This window comes from Cucurbita maxima, unplaced genomic scaffold, assembly GCF_002738345.1.
Source record: "Cucurbita maxima cultivar Rimu unplaced genomic scaffold, Cmax_1.0 Cma_Scf00001, whole genome shotgun sequence".
NCBI classification, from domain to species: domain Eukaryota; kingdom Viridiplantae; phylum Streptophyta; class Magnoliopsida; order Cucurbitales; family Cucurbitaceae; genus Cucurbita; species Cucurbita maxima.
In genome coordinates, this window is record NW_019272017.1 from 6,898,366 (window position 1) to 6,909,908 (window position 11,543).

At 36.2% G+C, this 11,543-nt stretch overlaps 3 protein-coding genes across 5 annotated transcripts in view; 1 reads left to right on the forward strand and 2 right to left on the reverse strand.

The window, feature by feature from the left end:
- The window catches only part of LOC111488639 (crossover junction endonuclease MUS81), a 7,699-nt gene extending 4,336 nt beyond the window's left edge, over positions 1 to 3,363 (reverse strand). For both annotated transcript variants that reach the window (XR_002719230.1, XM_023136502.1), the window contains exons 1-8: positions 3,034 to 3,363; positions 2,494 to 2,582; positions 2,310 to 2,388; positions 2,148 to 2,234; positions 1,946 to 2,071; positions 816 to 1,050; positions 416 to 548; positions 49 to 173 (exon numbers count right to left, since the gene is read on the reverse strand). Coding sequence is in view for 1 of the 2 variants with exons in the window: in XM_023136502.1 (XP_022992270.1) it covers positions 49 to 173; positions 416 to 548; positions 816 to 1,050; positions 1,946 to 2,071; positions 2,148 to 2,234; positions 2,310 to 2,388; positions 2,494 to 2,582; positions 3,034 to 3,230 (1,071 nt within the window). In the remaining variant the exon portion in view is untranslated. The remainder of the gene's footprint in view (positions 1 to 48; positions 174 to 415; positions 549 to 815; positions 1,051 to 1,945; positions 2,072 to 2,147; positions 2,235 to 2,309; positions 2,389 to 2,493; positions 2,583 to 3,033) is intronic.
- A 383-nt stretch (positions 3,364 to 3,746) lies between these two features.
- LOC111473218 (ATP synthase subunit d, mitochondrial-like) lies at positions 3,747 to 6,009 on the forward strand. Its single transcript, XM_023118791.1, has 5 exons — positions 3,747 to 3,987; positions 4,777 to 4,858; positions 5,346 to 5,410; positions 5,486 to 5,572; positions 5,647 to 6,009. The coding sequence occupies exons 1-5, from the start codon at positions 3,817 to 3,819 to the stop codon at positions 5,746 to 5,748; spliced, it is 507 nt and encodes a 168-aa protein (XP_022974559.1). The 5' UTR covers positions 3,747 to 3,816; the 3' UTR covers positions 5,749 to 6,009.
- Positions 6,010 to 6,245: 236 nt separating this feature from the next.
- The window catches only part of LOC111473072 (mitochondrial substrate carrier family protein C-like), an 8,351-nt gene continuing 3,053 nt past the window's right edge, over positions 6,246 to 11,543 (reverse strand). For both annotated transcript variants that reach the window (XM_023118717.1, XM_023118664.1), the window contains 5 exons: positions 10,602 to 10,746; positions 10,300 to 10,415; positions 10,123 to 10,201; positions 8,498 to 8,731; positions 6,246 to 7,070 (listed from right to left, as the gene is read on the reverse strand). In XM_023118717.1, the coding sequence (XP_022974485.1) occupies positions 6,711 to 7,070; positions 8,498 to 8,731; positions 10,123 to 10,201; positions 10,300 to 10,415; positions 10,602 to 10,746 (934 nt within the window). In that variant the 3' untranslated portion in view covers positions 6,246 to 6,710. The remainder of the gene's footprint in view (positions 7,071 to 8,497; positions 8,732 to 10,122; positions 10,202 to 10,299; positions 10,416 to 10,601; positions 10,747 to 11,543) is intronic.

An 11,543-nucleotide genomic window follows, 5' to 3' on the forward strand; every position in this document is an offset into this window, starting at 1 on the left:
GGGGGGGGGGGGGGGGGGGGGGGTGAGAGAGTTAGAATATCTACTCACAGATGATGAGCAAGCTCTCAAGTTAAAAGATCTCTCTCCATTATCACTAATAACGATCTTTGGCACATGTCCCTCATTAGAAGAACCTGTCAACCTATTCTCCCTTCCAACTGCTTCTACTTGACCTGTGTATATCCACAACTTATCAATCTAGTGATCAGTATTTTCGAAGAAAAAAAGGGAAAACAATTACTCCATATCCTTCATGGTTACAATAATAAACAAGCTTACGCTATCAAAAACTTATGACCATATTTTCCCAGATTTTGGTGATAACGCTCATAGCCATATTTGGTTTAGTTTTCTAGAAACTAATCAAATTTTGTGGCAATATTTTAAATTCCTACTAAGAGTTATAAGAACAAACCGTAAACAAGATCTTCACGCAGGCGACATAAGACTGCTGGCCAAAGTGATGAGATATCCTTGTTCGGGTTATCCTCTGAAACTTCTTTAAAGGAATCAAGAACTTGATGCTTAGAGTAGCCCATGCGCATAAACTGGGGGAAAAAACAAAAAGCAAAAAAGAGACAGAAATAGATGGTGAATTGCGCATAAGGGATGCCCAGTTGGGTAGGGCTTGAGGCTTTGGTGAAGAGCAAATGGAGTTCAAACTAACAATGGTTAATGAGTTGTATCTATTGAGCAACCCTAGTGCCATAGCAATACGAGTGTAATTGTGAATACTCAATTTGCATATTTCTCAAGTTAAATAATTTTAAGTGAATATCACTGTCGGAAAGGTGACATCTAAACTTTTGCATTACCCTCTCAAGTGATTCAAGGGGAACATCGATTGATTTATTTTGACTACTCCGACAAATAGATGGTGAAGTCACTTCTACATCTGAATCAAGATGATTAGCACTGCGACCAGATATATCGCATGATTCAAGAATAGACGATCCTTTCATAGTGTCAAAGTTCTTTTCTGAATTTAACAGTCCAGATCTCATAAGACATTCACGTGCCACTTGCTGCCCCTCCTCTGTAAGCATGTATCTGTTAAAACAAAAATATTAGCATATACTTGCAAATAATAGAACACAAAGAGGATCATAATCTGGAATATTATTCAAACATGGCTTATAAAAAAAGACAAAAAGGTTTAAACAAATTAAGAGGGTATAGAGTTCTGCTTTCTTCTTTTTATTCTGTAAGAGATCATCCACATGAAAGTTGATGTCCCAGTTTGAATAAAACTACTAATAGCATTCATGAACTTTTAAGTTGCAGATTTGCGCACAATTGTTGTGATATTCTAGTGTAAGTTAAGTATCATAATATGTTTACCTTAAAGCTTTGCAGGATTAATTTTTATTCTTTCAGGGTGTTAACAATCTTTGCCAAATAACTCGGTGTTGTGCAATTCCATACTTGAATAATATTTATCTACGTACGGAGCCATTATTCCAAGGTCCAGCTTCCAAAAATAAAAGAATCCTCTATATATCAGAAAAGGATAATGTAGCCCATGAAGCAAGCTGAAGCCCCCACACGCTGTGGTCAATTCAAGAGAAACTACATGATATTGCCAAATTACACATTTTCATTGGTTAGTGATTCAATACGAAGCTATAATGTAACACTTTTGTTCTTACAGTAACATACTACATCTAAAAAGGTTCGAGAGTACAATATCCACCTGTTAAGAATATAAAATATGTGTTGTCACATATATTAACATTTTGCTTAGGTCAGATGGTATTTATACGTTACTCCTACGTACGCAATAGAATAGCCTACAGCCATCAGTATCAAGTCCTAAACAATCAGATGGTACCCACCCGCAGCCACAGAAACAATGATGTAATGACATATAGAGAGAATCATTCCAAAATAATTGGAGCGGGGAAAAGTGGCAATAATCAAAATTATGACCAAGCCAAGACCATACTTTGCTGGACAACTAGACTTCACCACTAATCCTCTAGATACCAATGTCTTCATGCAGTTCCATCCACTGTACCATTCCCTTGTAGAGCTTCCAAATTGACCAGGTTTTCCTTTACCTTTTTCTGGCCTGAAATGGGAAAATACTCTCCATCCATTAAATGATAAAATGTACAGCATAAAGAAGAATGCAGGAGCTAGCTTACGCAATTGCCACCCTAGAAAGACCACTCGCTTCAGCTGCATCAATAAGCTCCTGCTTACGCATGTATTCATTCCCATTTGTTGTACCCCTAATAGTGAAGCGTATGTTACACGTGAATTTAAATAAGAACTCGACAAAACAAATTACAATTTGTCCATTGTACCTATAAAGAGTAATCAATAAGGCATATGCAACTGAATTCTTCTGTGGAACATAGCGTTTGGTTCCCTTTGTTTTCTTACCTAAATGAATAAACATGAAAAAGGACAAACAACAAGAAAAGCAATAAACATCTCGTTGTACGAGAAAACCATAGAAAGTTAGAATCCGAAGCTTGTGTAAGGTACCTTTTCCCGCCACTTCTTCAGGTCCAGAACCTTCAGAACCACTCTTAAAAAAAACTTGTACTTGTTTAAGAATCCACTTCCCTACGCCTCTGCAGCATTAGAACATCAATACTTCAAAAGAGAGAGCAGAAGCCAGAAGCCCACATTAACGAGATAATAGATTCAAAGAATGAAAGACACTATGCAACTAGTTTCGTATAAATTAAAAAGAATGGGAAAAAAAAATGTAACTCTTTCACCAAAATAGCTAATTCCTCCAACGAAATTGAGTATATTATTGAGAAGTACCAAAAAATAAACAACTACAAGAGAGAAAAGTCCCATTTCAAGTATAGCTCCTAAAAGAAATTAATAAAGATCTTCGTTGTAACCCAGACCCTTCAGCTTCAATCCCACACAAACAAACTTCAATCATGACCTTGTTTTCAAAGCGGAATCAGCGACATGACATTGCATTACAGAACAAAAACATAATTACCATCCAGTATAAAAATCCCAAAGAAAACAAAAACAACAACTAAACAGCATTCGCATTCGTACTTGATCTGCGAGAGATCCTTCATGGACTTGATGGAGTCCTTGGAGTTGCAGACATTGAAATAAGCTTTGTATAGAGTCATATCGACTTTATCAGAGGTTCCTTTGGGTGTCTCCGCCATTTCTAGCCGCTTCTGCCACATGAAGGCGGCAAGGTCTTCATTCTCCGGACAGACGACCGGAATTCTCTGCCGGTCCATTTCGAAGATTCGAGGTTTAGAAGAGGAATATGGAAAATTGATGGCGGAACTGTGAAGAAACGAGATACTGGAAGATGGAAAGGAGGCCCAGATTACCGCGCTAGGCTTCGCGGTTTTGAATTTCTTCAGAAAAAAAATTAAAAAAATAAAATAAAATAATAATAATAATAATCAAGGGTTTTAATTATTAAATTTTAAAACAAATTACAATATTATCTTTTATTGACTTTTTGACTCATTTTTTAAAAAATATTTATATTTCTAAATATTTCGAGACAATAAAAAAGAAATAAAAAATTACCAAACAACCTCTCACAAAAAAATTTTGGGTTCAAAATTTAGTTTTTATATTTTCAATAAATCTTTAAATTAATTTATTGAATAATATCGTTGAAATTAAAAAATAAAATAAAAAAGAGGTTTTTTATATTGGGCCGAATTGGGCCGAGAGGCCCAAAGGAAAAGAAGCAGCCCAAGATTCTGAACCAGTCATCTCTTAGACGAAGCTACAAACTGAGCGCACAACGAATTGCCCTCTCTCACAGTTCCCATTGATTTTCGGTTTTCACTGCCAAATCCAGAGAAAATGAGCGGCACCGTTAAGAAAGTGGCCGATGCTGCCTTCAAAGCATCCAAGAATATCGATTGGGATGGCATGGCCAAGCTTTTGGTCTCCGATGAGGCTCGTAAGGAGTTCTCTAGCCTTCGCCGAGCCTTCGAGGAGGTTAACTCAGCCCTCCAGACTAAATTTAGCCAGGTGTGGAAGATCTCAACTTTTCTCTTATTCTTCTTGTTATTTTTATGGTTTTAGATCTATCTTTTTATTTGGTTTTTGTTGATGGGGATTGATTTTGTTTGGCTTGAACGTTTCGAGATTGTTCTGATTTGAATTGTGTTTTTGTGGAATTATTTATAGCTGTGTTTAATTTGGACTTCATTTTTTGTGGGTTGTAGAGAGGTGAATGTTGATTTAGTTATGGTTTGATTGAGGAAGATCGTCCAGAGTAGAATTGGAAATTAGAAAACAAAAATGTTTGTTGTTGTAGGGAACATTTCCAACTTATTTGGATCCAGAACTGTTACGTGCATCATATGATAAGAACAGGTTATATGATTCATTACTGCAGCAGTTTTAAGGACTCCGGTTAACTTGGTTGAGCAATGTCTTCTTTATACGAAAAGGGAAAATCATAACTATTGGTATCATACATGGATTACCTATTGCATACGGTTTAAGAGCACATGAGAGTGGAACATGGCTCAAATAGTAAGATGGTAATACTTCTCCTATGAGTTATAGCCAAAGATGATCCTGTTAATTCCGTGCTTTTCTTTACCATCAGTCAACAACAAGTTGATCATATTAATGACTAAGCAGTGCTTTTAATTATGTGGCCGTTTATAGAGTGAAACTCCCTCTTATTAGGAAGCCCTTTTTTTTTTTTTTTTTTTTGAAAGAAGCCCTATTAGTGAAAATTTCTGCCTTATTGACTCAGTTCAAAACTTTCAAAATTTGCATTGTTATAAACTGTTTGTCTCTGTGCAGGAACCGGAGCCCATAGACTGGGAATATTACAGAAAGGGAATCGGACCCCGCCTGGTCAACATATACAAAGAGGCTTATGACAGTATGCTCTTTGATTCACTTGGCATTTGATACATATTTTTCTGTGCAATATTTAGACTAGGCAATGTTGTGGTTTTTTTAGCACATGGCTACCTGTTATGCTTCTCTAATTTGAGTCTTCAGAAGATAACTCTTCTTCGCTGAGAATCTTTGGAATCCACCATCATATAACTACATTGTATAGTTTGAGATTTTTGGATTACACGCGGTGTCTAGAGCACATCGGCAAATCTATCACTAAAATTTTAAGTGGTCCTTCAAATTTGCAACATTTCTTTTTATTGGGACACATTTGGACTAAGGCTGTCTCACATTTACCTTTTCCTCTACCATATCTCTTACATATAGAATGAGACCCAGATATAGTTGTCAAGGTCCCATGACAGATTAACCATAGTTTTGCATTGCCATTGAAGTACAAAGCAATGCCCTTATGATTACATGTCTTTTTCGTTCATTACGCTTTGGTTGAACTGCTTCCTTTTTAGGCGTCGAGATCCCCAAGTTTGTAGACACAGTGACTCCGCAGTACAAACCTAAATTCGATTCATTGGTAAGCACCAGTTATATTTTTGTAGATACGTGAGTTTCTGTCTGCCAAGTGCTTCATTTATTGTTTATGTGGCAGCTGGTAGAATTGAAGGAAGCTGAAGAAAAATCCCTGAAGGAGTCTGAGAGGTTGGAGAAGGAGATTGTCGAAGTTCAAGAATTGAAGGTAATGGATAAGAAAGGCTTATTTGATTTCCCATTTTGTAGAAACGAATTCTCATATCCTGTTATTCTCATCAGAAAAAGATCAGCACCATGACTGCTAATGAATACTTTGAGAAGCATCCTGAGCTGAGGAAGAAATTCGATGATGAAATCCGAAATGATTACTGGGGCTATTGACTGGAAAATTACAGTTGAACCGCCAAAGTTTCAGAATTTAATTTCATAAACCTTCCGGAACTTGTTTTGCTGCAGATGTTTGGTCAGTAATAAAACAAACCAGATAGGTCCTCTGCAATTTGGTTGCATTTCCTTATGGTGACGAAATTGATTAGAGAACACAAGTTTTTCCTCGAAATGATATTGTCAGAGTTCCAATTAACTCTGAGGTACATTTTTTAATGAGATTGTTATCTTTATTATCGTTTTGAAAATCGATAAGTAGATGTGCAGAGCCTTGAATTCACGAATATAACTATTTGGTTATTACAAGCTCACGATTAAACCTAAGTGAAGAGAAAATTTGGAATATTATTCATCATAGAATTTAACCAAATATACATAGTTTGAACTTCACCTTCGCCGATGCTTGTACAGGTTTTTGGTCATTCTATGAACTAAACGTTGTATCCTGGAATGGCATAGATAAGGATTGTCTGAAAACAATGGCGTTTATCATCAGCTAAAGATTACATTTATAAGCAATAATCAAGCATACAATCGATCCCAGCAATATGTACATTAAGAATGTATGTAAAACATGAAAAGATTGGAAAACAAAATGGTTGGCTTGGCATAAATGTACAAAAATGAGCACCTTTGAACTTGTTCAGGCAAAATACATTAAGGCATAAGTTTATATATCCTTCTTTATACCTAAATTGCCATAGTGAGGGAAACTCAAAATGTCGACATACAAAATGAAAAGCTAAGAAAAGTTCAATTGAGGGAAACATCAAGTCTTGAAGGAAATGGCAGTGATGTCGACGGATGAAAATCTATGCAACTGATTTCTGTAAAAGTGCGAGCAAAAAGAAAAACCAGAACAATCACAGAGAGAGTGCGGGTTAACGTGGATGAGATACCTCCAACAGTCAAAACCACGGCCTTATGAAGGCATCCAGAAAAAGGGAGTGAGAATTTTAACCAGAACCAGCTGCTGCTTTCTTTTGAGACAATTGGTCAGCCGCTGCTGCTGCTAGCTCCTCATTTTTGTCCATTGCTTTCCTTGCTAGTTCATAGCCTGCAAAGTTCATGGCACCCAAGGGGGCAATCCAGAAGAACCTCGGCAATGCTCCTTTGAACAAACCGATGGGGCCTTCATGGCGAAGAATTGAAATGAAAACAAACGACATTGCAACTGATCGACCTTGAGCTGTCATCATTCTTGTCTTCATCACATCGAAAGGTGTTGTAACAACAGCAGCTAGCCCGCCCGACAATGCCCCAACCGCAATTGTTTCCCATGGCTCGAGCTCCCGTGAAAGAAGTTTCTGAACAGCCTTTTAAACAAACAGTAAAGAACATGTCAACAACAATAGTCGCCTCATTGTGACTAGTGGTAGATCTAAACGAATGGGTGAATTATGGGTTTCAAATTCTAATGTAGCTTCCAGAGTACAACAATTGAGGCATTTTGTTTGGTAGTTTGTGTACTTTTCGTTTTCATTTTTCTTTGATAGGAAGCATAAATTTCATAGCAAAAATGAATTAAATAAAAAAGGGCACAAGTGACCAGGCAAAAGGGTTAATAAAGGAATCCAAGTTTTGCCAACAGAATGGAACTACCCACGAGGCAAGGAAATTTGGTCTCCATGCCAAATAAATAGACCCACAAACAACTCTTTTATTTACATGTCAATATGGAAAATGTGTTGCTTATGATATTAATATCAGTATGGAAAGAGTGGCTTTTATGGCTGCGAGTGTCGGCTGTTCCTCAAGTATTTTAACTTTGAAGGGTATACTGAAGAGGACTTAAATTAAAGAAAGAGAGCTACGGAAACTGGAAAGATGGAAATACTTCAACCTCTCTAAGGAAGACACTAGACGTTGGCTATTGCAGTATTTTCCGACCTTCCAACTTTTATCCTAATAGATAGTGTTGATTTGGAAGGGACTCGGTGGATTTTTTATTTGGTGGAGGCATAGAGAACAATATTGCATATATGGCAAGAAATTTCTGATTAAATTGTCATTAAGGGAAGTTATATCAGTCCTTGGAAGACTATTTCAAGACTTAGACCCCTCTTTGATGAACGTTCCTCAATTAGAGTTGAAAACTTGAAAACGGGGAGAATACCATAACCTCCTATGCATTTTTTACCTAGAAGATTTTCTTTGATACAGGAAGAGATGAAATGAAGAAAGATGTTTGAGAGGAGAGCAAAGCCAATAGGAATGTTCTATTGGGGAGAAACTAAACAAAAATAAATAAATAAATTAGAAGAGGAATTCCAGAAACAAGTCCAGCTACAAATTGGAGTTCGCATTAATACTAGGGAAGGTAGAGGATTGTGGTCCTTATATCCAGTGTAATACTTTAAGTTCTCTTTGTTCTTCCACTTGGTGAATATGACAAGCTGCCTTATAGTTATGGAAGATGTGGCTGAGGAAATACTGGGGGATGAAGTACCAAAAATAAGTTAAATTCTTTGTATAAACTATGCATTGTCCAGGAGGTTTTAATGATGCGAATAGAATTTTGAAAAAGATGACTTATAGTCTTTGGCCAAGTTGTCCCATTCCCAGAAAGATGGATTAGGTGGTCGACCTATATTTTCAAGCCATTTGTTTAAGAATCTCATATGGTTTGACCATGGATCTAAAAAAGACGAGTAAATAAGCTACAACAAAGAATTGCTGTAGGAAAAATGTAATGGAAAATTTAATTTTGAAAAGAGGTTGATAGATGGAATACAAACCACACCTTTTTGGATTCAGCATAAAGTCCCATGCCGGCAACATAGAATGGAACTTCTCTACAAAGAGTGGCACCCGTCCCACGGAAGAATCCCTTTAGGCCATCTTGTTTCCATGTCCCCAAAATTGCCTGACCTACATTGTCAAAGAGTCCCGCCTGCAACCTCTGCTTCAATACCTCACATGGGATCCGCACTGCAGTCCCCAAAAATGTACTACAGAACGATGCAAGGGATTGGACCTACAAAATGTGCTGAGTCATTAATATAAGATCCCATGGTACATCATAATAGGTCGCAGAACACATCCTAAATCGAATGAAGAAATGGGGGTGATGCGTCTGTAATGTGGGTGTATCTTATGCAGAAGAGCGTGCATGATGGTCTTCGTAACAGTCAAATCATAGTTCTTAATAATTTTATACATTTTTTAGGAGAAGCTTTGGGCTTGTGCTGATGTATATAAATAACAATACGTAAGAGATACCAAAACACATAAAATTCCCTAACTTTACTATATATCAATATATCATGTAACAACTTGCCTAAAATAAATTAGCCAGTTTATCAAGGCAGATAAACTAGCATAGATGGTGAGTTTATCTAAATCAAAATAAATGGACTAAAGTAACCGCATAGTTTCAACCATCCAGATAAGTAGATGTCAATATTTTATGCCCACTTGAAAGAAATACGAAGATTGGAAATTAAAGTCTCCACTGAGACATTAAATTTCATGGACGCAACTTGTGCATACCATGAGGTACATGAAGATGCAAGTCATACTCACCACTAATAATATTCAAACAACATACATGAAGGTCAAAATAAAATATACAAGAGGAAGGTTGTAAGAAAAATCAAAAGCAACCAGCTAGTGAAAAGATCATGACCAGGCTAAGTATATAGAGAAGTATCTCCAAAGGACGAGACACTTTGTTCTTGAACTGGGAATCATACCTATTGATTTCACGTGTTCAAAATCCCTACTAAGCCCGCTAAACGTATTAAGAAACTGAGGGAACTTATTGGAAGAATATGGAGGGAAAGGCTCTCACCAGGTGATTTGATCGTCTTTTTCATTATTGACATACTATGGAGGTGTGACAAGGGAAACATACATATAAGGAGCAATGTAACTCTTGTGAGAAAGTGGTCGTGGAGATTCCCTGGTGAACCTCAAGTATTAAAGCATTTGGTAACTGCTGGCAAATATGACAATGTTTTTCGGCATTGTTAGCTGACAGTCAAAAGGAGCAGTAGCCGTCTCTGGTATAGTATCATTCTTCCATCTTTGCTTTAGTTCAGGCTCCAATTCTAAAATGAGATCTTTGATCTACTTCCATCTTAGAGTGATTTGAAAAGAAATAAATTCGGGGGAAAAATAAAAATAATAAAAAAAAAGTTGGGGGAAAGTTATATAGAGTAAAATGAAGTTCGAAACTGGATTCAATTCAATGTGCCTATAGCTGGCTGAATCTCTCCAAAAAGTACAGTTTTTCTTCTCCTCTTTCCATAAACACTTCGTTCCCAACCACTTGATTTAGATACTTAAGCTTCTTTTGTAACGTTGTCAATTACCAAAAATTTTTATTAAAATAATGATAGTCAGACAGAGAAATCTAAAAGTCACCTGTATGTCTGGGAGTGTTGGAGCTACATTTATCAAAAGAAGTTTAGTTGCTTCAAATATTCCAGTTCGCAAACCATGACTACAAGATTAAAAAGCAAGTATCAACAGTTTGATACCGAATATGGTACATCAAAAAACACTATTTAATTAGTGATGATTTGGGGAAAAGAAAATAACCTTGAAAACTGTCCTAGAATGGCAGGAATTGAACCACGGTATAGACCTCGCACACCAATTTGTGGAATCCTGGATATGACTTCAGGGAAAGTTGATGTTGATGCCTGTACGCGAGTCTGAAAACCATGAAAAAGAAAAAAAAGTCAAGATGAGCATATTGTAGAGAAGAGATCAAACCATCGACAAGTAAGTCTGAAGTTTAAAGAATCAAAAAGTGATATTTTCCTTGAAAAAGTATATCATGATAGGACAAGTGGGAGAATTTTAACCAAGACTTATTAAAATTGATTCAAAGAATTTGCCTTAATTGTATCGACTGGGAACATTAAAGAAGTAGACAGAGCACAAGAAAGACCCCCAGCCAATGCAGATCTTAGAACGCTGCCAGCAGGTATTTCCACAGGTGGTGGAACAGCAACAACTGTAGCAGCTTCAAACCAGATACTCCTGTATATCCATTATTAAAGAAGTTATAACGTTAAAAATCTTGGTAAATCATAAACAAATCCTAAATTCATTTTCAATATAAAATTAGCAAGTTCTAACCATTGGCTACCTAAAATTACTATACAACTTAACCAATTTTATGATCGCCATAAGAAAACTGAAAATAGCCACACAAGATATATGCCATATACCTTTAAGTTCAGATATAATATAATTATGACTGAAGCACAAAATCACACTTAACAACTATAATATTTGCAAGTACCCTCTAATATTAATTCTCAACAAACTAGAGTCCCTTATAAGTTTCTGGCTCAAGACTTGTTTCTCGTATTGACCCTTTTCCATTTATACTTTTACCTACAAAATGAAAGTTGGTCACTCCATTAAATAGATTTTTTTTTTTGTTTTTTTTCCTTAGAAAACTCAATTAGGAAACAATGGCATCTGTAAGGAGTTAATCATTAGCAGCACGATAGGTAACATCATAAATTTTGAATTTCCATACAGCAAGAAGGGCACTTGGATTATCAAAAATCTCAAAAGAAGTCAACACAATACCATTTATACACAGATATCGACTCACAAGATGATTCTTCCTAGTGATGTATTAAGATTAAATCCAAAAATCTCATGTCAGGTACCATTTTAACCGTACACTTGATATGGTTATCTCAAGATAAAAATATATCATCCAAGCAAACTAAGTTGACTCTTTTCAGCTAAAAAGCTTCAATTACTCCATGAATACAGCAAAAAAAAAAAAAAAAAAAAAAAAAAAAAAAAAAAAAAAAAAA

Coding starts and splice junctions, on each gene's coding strand:
- LOC111473218 (XM_023118791.1), top strand. CDS start 3,817: ATGAGCGGCACCGTTAAGAAAGTGGCCGATGCTGCCTTCAAAGCATCC. Junction 3,988..4,776: donor TCCAGACTAAATTTAGCCAG/GTGTGGAAGATC, acceptor GTCTCTGTGCAG/GAACCGGAGCCCATAGACTG. Junction 5,411..5,485: donor AACCTAAATTCGATTCATTG/GTAAGCACCAGT, acceptor TTTATGTGGCAG/CTGGTAGAATTGAAGGAAGC.